The 13367-nt window shown below is 43.1% G+C and overlaps 1 protein-coding gene across 4 annotated transcripts in view; it reads left to right on the forward strand.

Annotated features, from left to right (window-relative positions):
• Klp64D (kinesin-like protein 64D) overlaps positions 1–13367 on the forward strand; it is a 135169-nt gene that overhangs the window by 55416 nt on the left and 66386 nt on the right. For 2 of the 4 annotated variants that reach the window (XM_071696150.1, XM_071696152.1), the window contains exon 8: positions 174–277. In XM_071696150.1, coding sequence (XP_071552251.1) covers positions 174–277 — 104 coding nt within the window. The remainder of the gene's footprint in view (positions 1–173; positions 278–13367) is intronic. The other 2 variants (XM_071696151.1, XM_071696153.1) reach the window with 1 other exon arrangement.

The raw sequence follows: 13367 nt of genomic DNA on the forward strand, positions 1-13367 counted from the left end.
GGCCAGTAAAGCATCAGTCATACTACATCGCAAGATGTGGTTTTTTCATGTCTTTGGTTTCAAGGATCATTTTCAAACATATAAATGATGTTCAAAATTGCTCTTTGGTTAAATGATTATTTTGATAAGCTTTCACTGATTGGTGATGAATTAACTGAAGAGACTCTTTGCAGATGAGGATGTTACTGATGACTCTGAAGAACACGAGTTTGAGGGGGAGGAAAAACCAAAGAAGAAGAAGAAGAAGTTGAAAGAAGAGGAGGTGAGTTCATTTGAGGCAAGTGATTCCATAACAGTTCTGATTGTAAATGAGTGTGATGAACCTGGAGTGGTCAGTGTGAGAGCACCTACAATATTTCATTATTTTAGAATAATAATGCACTTCATAGGTCACTGAGACACCCCGATGTAAGCCTTCAAGGAGGATGAGCACTCCCTGCATGATTCCTTCTTCTGTTTCCCCTTTTAGAAAGTTAAAACACAAGGAGGGGAAGATTTCTAGCCCCCACTCCCGTCTCCTTTAGTCGTCTTCTACGTCACGTGGGGAACGCATGGGAAGTATTGTTTCTCCTCTATCTTCAAAGATAATGCATATTATTTTTTCTTTATTATTATTATTATTATTATTATTATTATTATTATTATTATTATTATTATTATTATCCCTGGGGATAGGGGAGAAAGAATAATTCCCATGCACTCCTCAAGTGTCGTAGAAGGCGACTAAAGGGGACAGGAGCAGGGGCTAGAAACCCTCCCCTCCTTGTATTTTAACTTTCTGAAAGGGGAAACAGAAGAAGGAGTCACGCGAGGAGTGCTCATCCTCCTCGAAGGCTCAGATTGGGGTATCTAGATGTATGTGGATGTAACCAAGATGAGAAAAAAGGAGAGATAGGTAGTATGTTTGAGGAAAGGAACCTGGATGTTTTGGCTCTGAGTGAAACGAAGCTCAAGGGTAAAGGGGAAGAGTTGTTTGGAATGCCTTGGGAGTAAAGTCAGGGGTTAGTGAGAGGACAAGAGCAAGGGAAGGAGTAGCACTACTCCTGAAACAGAGTGGCGGGAGTATGTGATAGAGTGTAAGAAAGTAAACTCTAGATTGATATGGGTAAAATTGAAAGTGGATGGAGAGAGATGGGTGATTATTGGTGCATATGCACCTGGGCATGAGAAGAAAGAGAAGCAAGTGTTTTGGGAGCAGCTAAATGAGTGTGTTAGTGGTTTTGATGCACGAGACCGGGTTATAGTGATGGGTGATTTGAATGCAAAGGTGAGTAATGTGGCAGTTGAGGGAATGATTGGTGTACATGGGGTGTTCAATGTTGTAAATGGAAATGGTGAAGATCTTGTAGTTTTATGTGCTGAAAAAGGACTGGTGATTGGGAATACCTGGTTTAAAAAGAGAGATATACATAAGTATACGTATGTAAGTAGGAGAGATGGCCAGAGAGCGTTGTTGGATTGCGTGTTAATGGATAGGCGTGCGAAAGAGAGACTTTTGGATGTTAATGTGCTGAGAGGTGCAACTGGAGGGATGTCTGATCATTATCTTGTGGAGGCGAAGGCGAAGATTTGTAGAGGTTTTCAGAAAAGAAGAGAGAATGTTGGGGTGAAGAGATTGGTGAGAGTAAGTGAGCTCGGAAAGGAGACTTGTGTGAGGAAGTACCAGGAGTGACTGAGTACAGAATGGAAAAAGGTGAGAACAAAGGATATAAGTGGAGTGGGGGTTGGAATGGGATGTATTTAGGGAAGCGGTGATAGCTTGCGCAAAAGATGCTTGTGGCATGAGAAGCGTGGGAGGTGGGCAGATTAGAAAGGGTAGTGAGTGGTGGGATGAAGAAATAAGATTATTAGTGAAAGAAAAGAGAGGCATTTGGACGATTTTTGCTGGGGAAAAATGCAAATGACTAGGTGTATAAAAGAAAGAGGCTGGAGGTCAAGAGAAGGGTGCAAGAGGTGAAAAAGAGAGCAAATGAGAGTTGGAGTAAGAGAGTATCATTAAATCTTAGGGAGAATAAAAGGAAGGAGGTAAATAAAGTGCGTAAGACAAGATAATGTTCTTGACTTCCACACATTCTTCACTGCTCCCAGAACTTTCACCCCCTCCCCCACCCTATGATTCACTTCCACTTCTATGGTTCAGTCCGCTGCCAAATCCACTCCCAGATATCTAAAACACTTCACTTCCTCCAGTTTTTCTCCATTCAAACTTACCTCCCAATTAACTTGTCCCTCAACCCTACTGTACCTAATAACTTTGCTCTTATTCACATTTACTCTCAGCTTTCTTCTTTCACACACTTTACCAAACTCAGTCACCAGCTTCTGCAGTTTCTCACTCAAATCAGCCACCAGCGCTGTATCATCAGTGAACAAAAACTGACTCACTTCCCAAGCTATCTCATCCACAATAGACTGTGTACTTGCCCCTCTTTTCAAAACTCTTGCATTCACCTCCCTAACAACCACATCCATAAACAAATTAAACAACCATGGAGACATCATACACCCCTGCCGCAAACCAACATTCACTGAGAACGAATCACTTTCCTCTCTTCCTACTCCTACACATGCCTTACATATTCTATAAAAACTTTTCACTGTTTCTAACAACTTGCCTCCCACACCATATATTCTTGATACCTTCCACAGAGCACCTCTATCATCTCTATCATATGCCTTCTTCAGATCCATAAATGCTCCATACAAATCCATTTGTTTTTCTAAGTATTTCACACATACATTCTTCAAAGCAAACACCTGATCCACACATCCTCTACCACTTCTGAAACCACACTGCTCTTCCCCAACCTGATGCTCTGTACATGTCTTCACCCTCTCACTCAGTACCCTCCCATGTAATTTCCCAGGAATACTCAACAAACTTATACATCTGTAATTTGAGCACCCACTATTATCCCCTTTGCCTTTGTACAGTGGCACTATGCAAGCATTCCGCCAATCCTCAGGCACCTCGCCATGAGTCATACATACATTAAATAACCTTACCAACCAGTCAACAATACAGTTGTTGACCTAATAACCTTACTCTTATTGACATTTACTCTCAGCTTTCTTCTTTCACACACTTTACCAAACTCAGTCACCAGCTTCTGCAGTTTCTCACCCGAATCAACCACCAGCGCTGTATCATCAGCGAACAACAGCTGACTCACTTTCCCTAGTGTTGTCTTTTCCTTGTGTGCTACCTCGCGCACATGCGGGGGAGGGGGTTGTCATTTCATGTGTGGCTAGGTGGCGAAGGGAATTAATAAAAGCAGCAAATATGAACTATGTACATGTGTATATATGTATATATCTGTGTATGATACAGCGCTGGTGGCTGATTCATGTGAGAAACTGCAGAAGCTGGTGACTGAGTTTGGTAAAGTGTGTGAAAGAAGAAAGTTAAGAGTAAATGTGAATAAGAGCAAGGTTATTAGGTACAGTAGGGTTGAGGGTCAATTCAATTGGGAGGTGAGTTTGAATGGAGAAAAACTGGAGGAAGTGAAGTGTTTTAGATATCTGGGAGTGGATCTGGCAGCGGATGGAACCATGGAAGCGGAAGTGGATCATAGGGTGGGGGAGGGGGCGAAAATTCTGGGGGCCTTGAAGAATGTGTGGAAGTCAAGAACATTATCTCGGAAAGCAAAAATGGGTATGTTTGAAGGAATAGTGGTTCCAACAATGTTGTATGGTTGCGAGGCGTGGACTATGGATACAGTTGTGCGCAGGAGGATGGATGTGCTGGAAATGAGATGTTTGAGGACAATGTGTGGTGTGAGGTGGTTTGATCGAGTAAGTAACGTAAGGGTAAGAGAGATGTGTGGAAATAAAAAGAGCGTGGTTGAGAGAGCAGAAAAGGGTGTTTTGAAATGGTTTGGTCACATGGAGAGAATGAGTGAGGAAAGATTGACCAAGAGGATATATGTGTCGGAGGTGGAGGGAACGAGGAGAAGAGGGAGACCAAATTGGAGGTGGAAAGATGGAGTGAAAAAGATTTTGTGTGATCGGGGCCTGAACATGCAGGAGGGTGAAAGGAGGGCAAAGAATAGAGTGAATTGGAGCGATGTGGTATACCGGGGTTGACGTGCTGTCAGTGGATTGAATCAAGGCATGTGTATGGGGGTGGGTTGGGCCATTTCTTTCGTCTGTTTCCTTGCGCTACCTCGCAAACGCGGGAGACAGCGTCAAAGCAAAAAAAAAAAAAAAAAATATATATATATATATATATATATATATATATATATTTTTTTTTTTTTTTTTTTTTTTTTTTTATACTTTGTCGCTGTCTCCCGCGTTTGCGAGGTAGCGCAAGGAAACAGACGAAAGAAATGGCCCAACCCCCCTATACACATGTATATACATACGTCCACACACGCAAATATACATACCTACACAGCTTTCCATGGTTTACCCCAGACGCTTCACATGCCCTGATTCAATCCACTGACAGCACGTCAACCCCGGTATACCACATCGCTCCAATTCACTCTATTCCTTGCCCTCCTTTCACCCTCCTGCATGTTCAGGCCCCGATCACACAAAATCTTTTTCACTCCATCTTTCCACCTCCAATTTGGTCTCCCTCTTCTCCTCGTTCCCTCCACCTCCCACACATATATCCTCTTGGTCAATCTTTCCTCACTCATTCTCTCCATGTGCCCAAACCACTTCAAAACACCCTCTTCTGCTCTCTCAACCACGCTCTTTTTATTTCCACACATCTCTCTTACCCTTACGTTACTCACTCGATCAAACCACCTCACACCACACATTGTCCTCAAACATCTCATTTCCAGCACATCCATCCTCCTGCGCACAACTCTATCCATAGCCCACGCCTCGCAACCATACAACATTGTTGGAACCACTATTCCTTCAAACATACCCATTTTTGCTTTCCGAGATAATGTTCTCGACTTCCACACATTCTTCAAGGCCCCCAGAATTTTCGCCCCTTCCCCCACCCTATGATCCACTTCCGCTTCCATGGTTCCATCCGCTGCCAGATCCACTCCCAGATATCTAAAACACTTCACTTCCTCCAGTTTTTCTCCATTCAAACTCACCTCCCAATTGACTTGACCCTCAACCCTACTGTACCTAATAACCTTGCTCTTATTCACATTTACTCTTAACTTTCTTCTTCCACACACTTTACCAAACTCAGTCACCAGCTTCTGCAGTTTCTCACATGAATCAGCCACCAGCGCTGTATCATCAGCGAACAACAACTGACTCTCTTCCCAAGCTCTCTCATCCCCAACAGACTTCATACTTGCCCCTCTTTCCAAAACTCTTGCATTCACCTCCCTAACAACCCCATCCATAAACAAATTAAACAACCATGGAGACATCACACACCCCTGCCGCAAACCTACATTCACTGAGAACCAATCACTTTCCTCTCTTCCTACACGTACACATGCCTTACATCCTCGATAAAAACTTTTCACTGCTTCTAACAACTTTCCTCCCACACCATATATTCTTAATACCTTCCACAGAGCATCTCTATCAACTCTATCATATGCCTTCTCCAGATCCATAAATGCTACATACAAATCCATTTGCTTTTCTATATATATATATATATATATATATATATATTTATTTATTTATTTATTTATTTATTTATGTATTTATTTTGCTTTGTTGCTGTCTCCCGCGTTAGCGCAAGGAAACAGATGAAAGAATGGCCCAACCCACCCACATACACATGTATATACATACACGTCCACACACACAAATATACATACCTATACATCTCAATGTACACATAAATATGCACACACAGACATATACATATATACACATGTACATAATTCATACTGTCTGCCTTTATTTATTCCCATTGCCACCTCGCCACACATGGATTAACAACCCCCTCCCCCTCATGTGTGCGAGGTAGCGCTAGGAAAAGACAACAAAGGCCCCATTCGTTCACACTCAGTCTCTAGCTGTCATGTAATAATGCACCGGAACCACAGCTCCCTTTCCACATCCAGGCCCCATAGAACTTTCCATGGTTTACCCCAAACGCTTCACATGCCTGGTTCAATCCATTGATAGCACGTCGACCCCGGTGTACCACATCGTTCCAATTCACTCTATTCCTTGCACGCCTTTCACCCTTCTGCATGTTCAGGCCCCGATCACTCAAAATCTTTTTGACTCCATCTTTCCACCTCCAATCTGGTCTCCCACTTCTCGTTCCCTCCACCTCAGACACATATATCCTCTTGGTCTATCTTTCCTCACTCATTCTCTCCATGTGCCCAAACCACTTCAACCACACTCTTTTTATTTCCACACATCTCTCTTACCCTTACGTTACTCACTCGATCAAACCACCTCACACCACACATTGTCCTCAAACATCTCATTTCCAGCACATCCATCCTCCTGCGCACAACTCTATCCATAGCCCACGCCTCGCAACCATACAACATTGTTGGAACCACTATTCCTTCAAACATACCCATTTTTGCTTTCCGAGATAATGTTCTCGACTTCCACACATTCTTCAAGGCCCCCAGAATTTTCGCCCCTTCCCCCACCCTATGATCCACTTCCGCTTCCATGGTTCCATCCGCTGCCAGATCCACTCCCAGATATCTAAAACACTTCACTTCCTCCAGTTTTTCTCCATTCAAACTCACCTCCCAATTGACTTGACCCTCAACCCTACTGTACCTAATAACCTTGCTCTTATTCACATTTACTCTTAACTTTCTTCTTCCACACACTTTACCAAACTCAGTCACCAGCTTCTGCAGTTTCTCACATGAATCAGCCACCAGCGCTGTATCATCAGCGAACAACAACTGACTCTCTTCCCAAGCTCTCTCATCCCCAACAGACTTCATACTTGCCCCTCTTTCCAAAACTCTTGCATTCACCTCCCTAACAACCCCATCCATAAACAAATTAAACAACCATGGAGACATCACACACCCCTGCCGCAAACCTACATTCACTGAGAACCAATCACTTTCCTCTCTTCCTACACGTACACATGCCTTACATCCTCGATAAAAACTTTTCACTGCTTCTAACAACTTTCCTCCCACACCATATATTCTTAATACCTTCCACAGAGCATCTCTATCAACTCTATCATATGCCTTCTCCAGATCCATAAATGCTACATACAAATCCATTTGCTTTTCTATATATATATATATATATATATATATATATATATATATATATATATATTTATTTATTTATTTATTTATTTATTTATTTATTTATTTTGCTTTGTTGCTGTCTCCCGCGTTAGCGCAAGGAAACAGATGAAAGAATGGCCCAACCCACCCACATACACATGTATATACATACACGTCCACACACACAAATATACATACCTATACATCTCAATGTACACATAAATATGCACACACAGACATATACATATATACACATGTACATAATTCATACTGTCTGCCTTTATTTATTCCCATTGCCACCTCGCCACACATGGATTAACAACCCCCTCCCCCTCATGTGTGCGAGGTAGCGCTAGGAAAAGACAACAAAGGCCCCATTCGTTCACACTCAGTCTCTAGCTGTCATGTAATAATGCACCGGAACCACAGCTCCCTTTCCACATCCAGGCCCCATAGAACTTTCCATGGTTTACCCCAAACGCTTCACATGGCCTGGTTCAATCCATTGATAGCACGTCGACCCCGGTGTACCACATCGTTCCAATTCACTCTATTCCTTGCACGCCTTTCACCCTTCTGCATGTTCAGGCCCCGATCACTCAAAATCTTTTTGACTCCATCTTTCCACCTCCAATCTGGTCTCCCACTTCTCGTTCCCTCCACCTCAGACACATATATCCTCTTGGTCTATCTTTCCTCACTCATTCTCTCCATGTGACCAAACCATTTCTCAACCACACTCTTTTTATTTCCACACATCTCTCTTACCCTTACATTACTTACTTGATCGAACCACCTCACACCACATATTGTCCTCAAACATCTCATTTCCAGCACATCCACCCTCCTGCGCACAACTCTATCCATAGCCCACGCCTCGAAGCCATACAGCATTGTTGGAACCACTATTCCTTCAAACATACCCATTTTTGCTTTCCGAGATAATGTTCTCGACTTCCACACATTCTTCAAGGCTCCCAAAATTTTCGCCCCCTCCCCCACTCTATGATTCACTTACGCTTCCATGGTCCCATCTGCTGCCAGATCCACTCCCAGATATCTAAAACACTTCACTTCCTCCAGTTTTTCTCTATTTAAACTTACCTCCCAATTGCCTTGACCCTCAACCTTACTGTACCTAATGACCTTGCTCTTATTCACATTTACTCTTAACTTTCTTATTTCACACACTTTACCAAACTCAGTCATCAGCTTCTACAGTTTCTCACATGAATCAGCCACGAGCGCTGTATCATCAGCGAACAATAACTGACTCACTTCCCAAGCTCTCTCATCCACAGCAGACTGCATACTTGCCCCTCTTTCCAAAACTCTTGCATTCACCTCCCTAACAACCCCATCCATAAACAAATTAAGCAGCCATGGAGACATCACACACCCCTGCTGCAAACCTACATTCACTGAGAACCAATCACTTTCCTCTCTTCCTACACATAGACATGCCTTACATCCTCGATAAAAACTTTTCTCTGCTTCTAACACCTTGCCTTCCACACCATACATTCTTAATACCTTCCACAGAGCATCTCTATCAACTCTGTCATATGCCTTCTCCAGATCCATAAATGCTACATACAAATCCATTTGCTTTTCCAAGTATTTCTCACATACATTCTTCAAAGCAAACACCTGATCCACACATCCTCTACCACTTCAGAAACCACACTGCTCTTCCCCAATCTGATGCTCTGTACATGCCTTCACCCTCTCAATCAATACCCTCCCATATAATTTATCAGGAATACTCAACAAACTTATACCTCTGTAATTTGAGCACTCACTCTTATCCCCTTTGCCTTTGTACAATGGCACTATGCAAGCATTCCACCAATCCTCAGGCACCTCACCATGAATCATACATACATTAAATAACCTTACCAACCAGTCAACAATACAGTCACCCCCTTTTTTAATAAATTCCACTGCAATACCATCCAAACCTGCTGCCTTGCCAGCTTTCATCTTCCGCAAAGCTTTTACTACCTCTTCTCTGTTTACCAGATCATTTTCCCTAACCCTCTCACTTTGCACACCACCTCGACCAAAACACCCTATATTTGCCACTCTATCATCAAACACATTCAACAAACCTTCAAAATACTCACTCCATCTCCTTCTCACATCACCACTACTTGTTATCACCTCCCCATTAGCCCCCTTCACTGAAGTCCCCATTTGCTCCCTTGTCTTACGCACCTTATTCACCTTCCAGAACATCTTTTTATTCTCCCTAAAATTCAATGATACTCTCTCACCCCCAACTCTCATTTGCCCTCTTTTTCACCTCTTGCACCTTTCTCTTGACCTCCTGCCTCTTTCTTTTATACATCTCCCACTCATTTGCATTTCCTCCCTGCAAAAATCGTCCAAATGCCTCTCTCTTCTCCTTCACTAACAATCTTACTTCTTCATCCCACCACACACTACCCTTTCTAATTAAGCAACCTCCCACGCTTCTCATGCCACAAGCATCTTTTGCGCAAGCCATCACTGCTTCCCTAAATACATCCCATTCCTCCCCCACTCCCCTTACCTCCTTTGTTCTCACCTTTTTCCATTCTGTACTCAGTCTCTCCTGGTACTTCCTCACACAAGTCTCCTTCCCAAGCTCACTTACTCTCACCACTCTCTTCACCCCAACATTCTCTCTTCTTTTCAGAAAACCCCTACAAATCTTCACCTTCGCCTCCACAAGATAATGATCAGACATCCCTCCAGTTGCACCTCTCAGCACATTAACATCGAAAAGTCTCTCTTTCACGCGCCTATCAATTAACACGTAATCCAGTACCACTGTCTGGCCATCTCTCCTACTTACATACGTATACTTATGTATATCTCGCTTTTTAAACCAGGTACTCCCAATCACCAGTCCTTTTTCAGCACATAAATCTACCAGCTCTTCACCATTTCCATTTACAACACTGAACACCCTGTGTATACCAATTATTCCCTCAGCTGCCACATTACTCACCTTTGCATTCAAATCACCCATCACTATAACCTGGTCTTGTGCATCAAAACCACTAACACGCTCATTCAGCTGCTTCCAAAACACTTGCCTCTCATGATCTTTCTTCTCGTGCCCAGGTGCATATGCACCAATAATTACCCATCTCTCTCCATCAGCTTTCAGTTTTACCCATATTAATCTAGAATTTACTTTCTTACATTCTATCACATACTCCCACAACTCCTGTTTCAGGATTAGTGCTACTCCTTCCCTTGCTCTTGTCCTCTCACTAACCCCTGACTTTACTCCCAAGACATTCCCAAACCACTCTTCCCCTTTACCGTTGAGCTTCGTTTCACTCAGACAAGTTCCTTTCCTCAAACATACTACCTATCTCTCCTTTTTTCTCATCTTGGTTACATCCACACATATTTAGACACCCCAACCTGAGCCTTTGAGGAGGATGAGCACTCCTCGCGTGACTCCTTCTGTTTCCCCTTTTAGAAAGTTAGAATACAAAGAGGGGAGGGTTTCTGGCCCCCTGCTCCCATCCCCTTTAGTTGCCTTCTATGACACGTGAGGAATGCAAAGGGAAGTATCCTTTCTCCCCTATCCCCAGGGATGATATATATCTTTTTCTTTCTTTTAAACTATTCGCCATTTCCCGCGTTAGCGAGGTAGCATTAAGACAGAGGACTGGGACTTTTTTGGAATATCCTCACCTGGCCCCACTCTGTTCCTTCTTTTGAAAAATTAAAAAAAAAAAAAAAGAGAGGGGAGGATTTCCAGCCCCCCTGCTCCCTCCCCTTTTAGTTGCCTTCTACAACACGCAGGGAATACGTGGGAAGTATTCTTAATCCCTTATCCCCAGGGATAGGTTGATTAGAAAGGGTAGTGAGTGGTAGGATGAAGAAGTAAGATTATTAGTGAAAGAGAAGAGAGAGGCATTTGGACGATTTTTGCAGGGAAAAAATGCAATTGAGTGGGAGATGTATAAAAGAAAGAGACAGGAGGTCAAGAGAAAGGTGCAAGAGGTGAAAAAGAGGGCAAATGTGAGTTGGGGTGAGAGAGTATCATTAAATTTTAGGGAGAATAAAAAGATGTTCTGGAAGGAGGTACATAAAGTACGTAAGACAAGGGAGCAAATGGGAACTTCAGTGAAGGGCACTAATGGGGAGGTGATAACAAGTAGTGGTGATGTGAGAAGGAGATGGAGTGAGTATTTTGAAGGTTTGTTGAATGTGTTTGATGATAGAGTGGCAGATATAGGGTGTCTTGGTCGAGGTGGTGTGCAGAGTGAGAGGGTTGGGGAAAATGATTTGGTAAACAGAGAAGAGGTAGTAAAAGCTTTGTGGAAGATGAAAGCCGGCAAGGCAGCAGGTTTGGATGGTATTGCAGTGGAATTTATTTAAAAAGGGGGTGACTGTATTATTGACTGGTTGGTAAGGTTATTTAATGTATGTATGACTCATGGTGAGGTGCCTGAGGATTGGCGGAATGCGTGCATAGTGCCATTGTACAAAGGCAAAGGGGATAAGAGTGTGAGTGCTCAAATTACAGAGGTATAAGTTTGTTGAGTATTCCTGGTAAATTATATGGGAGGGTATTGATTGAGAGGGTGAAGGCATGTACAGAGCATCAGATTGGGGAAGAGCAGTGTGGTTTCAGAAGTGGTAGAGGATGTGTGGATCAGGTGTTTGCTTTGAAGAATGTATGTGAGAAATACTTAGAAAAGCAAATGGATTTGTATGTAGCATTTATGGATCTGGAGAAGGCATATGATAGAGTTGATAGAGATGCTGTGTGGAAGATATTAAGAATATATGGTGTGGGAGGCAAGTTGTTAGAAGCAATGAAAAGTTTTTATCGAGGATGTAAGGCATGTGTACGTGTAGGAAGAGAGGAAAGTGATTGGTTCTCAGTGAATGTAGGTTTGCGGCAGGGGTGTGTGTGATGTCTCCATGGTTGTTTAATTTGTTTATGGATGGGGTTGTTAGGGAGGTGAATGCAAGAGTTTTGGAAAGAGGGGCAAGTATGAAGTCTGTTGGGGATGAGAGAGCTTGGGAAGTGAGTCAGTTGTTTTTCGCTGATGATACAGCGCTGGTGGCTGATTCATGTGAGAAACTGCAGAAGCTGGTGACTGAGTTTGGTAAAGTGTGTGAAATAAGAAAGTTAAGAGTAAATGTGAATAAGAGCAAGGTTATTAGGTACAGTAGGGTTGAGGGTCAAGTCAATTGGGAGGTAAGTTTGAATGGAGAAAAACTGGAGGAAGTAAAGTGTTTTAGATATCTGGGAGTGGATCTGGCAGCGGATGGAACCATGGAAGCGGAAGTGGATCATAGGATGGGGGAGGGGGCGAAAATCCTGGGAGCCTTGAAGAATGTGTGGAAGTCGAGAACATTATCTCGGAAAGCAAAAATGGGTATGTTTGAAGGAATAGTGGTTCCAACAATGTTGTATGGTTGCGAGGCGTGGGCTATGGATAGAGTTGTGCGCAGGAGGATGGATGTGCTGGAAATGAGATGTTTGAGGACAACGTGTGGTGTGAGGTGGTTTGATCGAGTAAGTAACGTAAGGGTAAGAGAGATGTGTGGAAATAAAAAGAGCGTGGTTGAGAGAGCAAAAGAGGGTGTTTTGAAATGGTTTGGGCACATGGAGAGAATGAGTAAGGAAAGATTGACCAAGAGGATATATGTGTCAGAGGTGGAGGGAACGAGGAAAAGTGGGAGACCAAATTGGAGGTGGAAAGATGGAGTGAAAAAGATTTTGTGTGATCGGGGCCTGAACATGGAGGAGGTGTGAAAGGAGGGCAAGGAATAGAGTGAATTGGATCGATATGTTATACCGGGGTTGACGTGCTGTCAATGGATTGAATCAGGGCATGTGAAGCGTCTGGGGTAAACCATGGAAAGCTGTGTAGGTATGTATATTTGCGTGTGTGGATGTGTATGTATATACATGTGTATGGGGTGGGTTGGGCCATTTCTTTCGTCTGTTTCCTTGCGTTACCTCTCAAACGCAGGAGACAGCGACAAAGCAAAAAGAAAAAAAAAAAAGAATATATATCCCTGGGGATAGGGGAGAAAGAATACTTCCCACGTATTCCCTGCATGTCGTAGAAGGCGACTAATAGGGAAGGGAGCGGGGTGCTGGAAATCCTCCCCTCTTTTTTTTATTTCCCCCAAAGAAGGAACAGAGAAGGGGGCCAGATGAGGATATTC

This window comes from Panulirus ornatus, chromosome 59, assembly GCF_036320965.1.
Source record: "Panulirus ornatus isolate Po-2019 chromosome 59, ASM3632096v1, whole genome shotgun sequence".
NCBI classification, from domain to species: domain Eukaryota; kingdom Metazoa; phylum Arthropoda; class Malacostraca; order Decapoda; family Palinuridae; genus Panulirus; species Panulirus ornatus.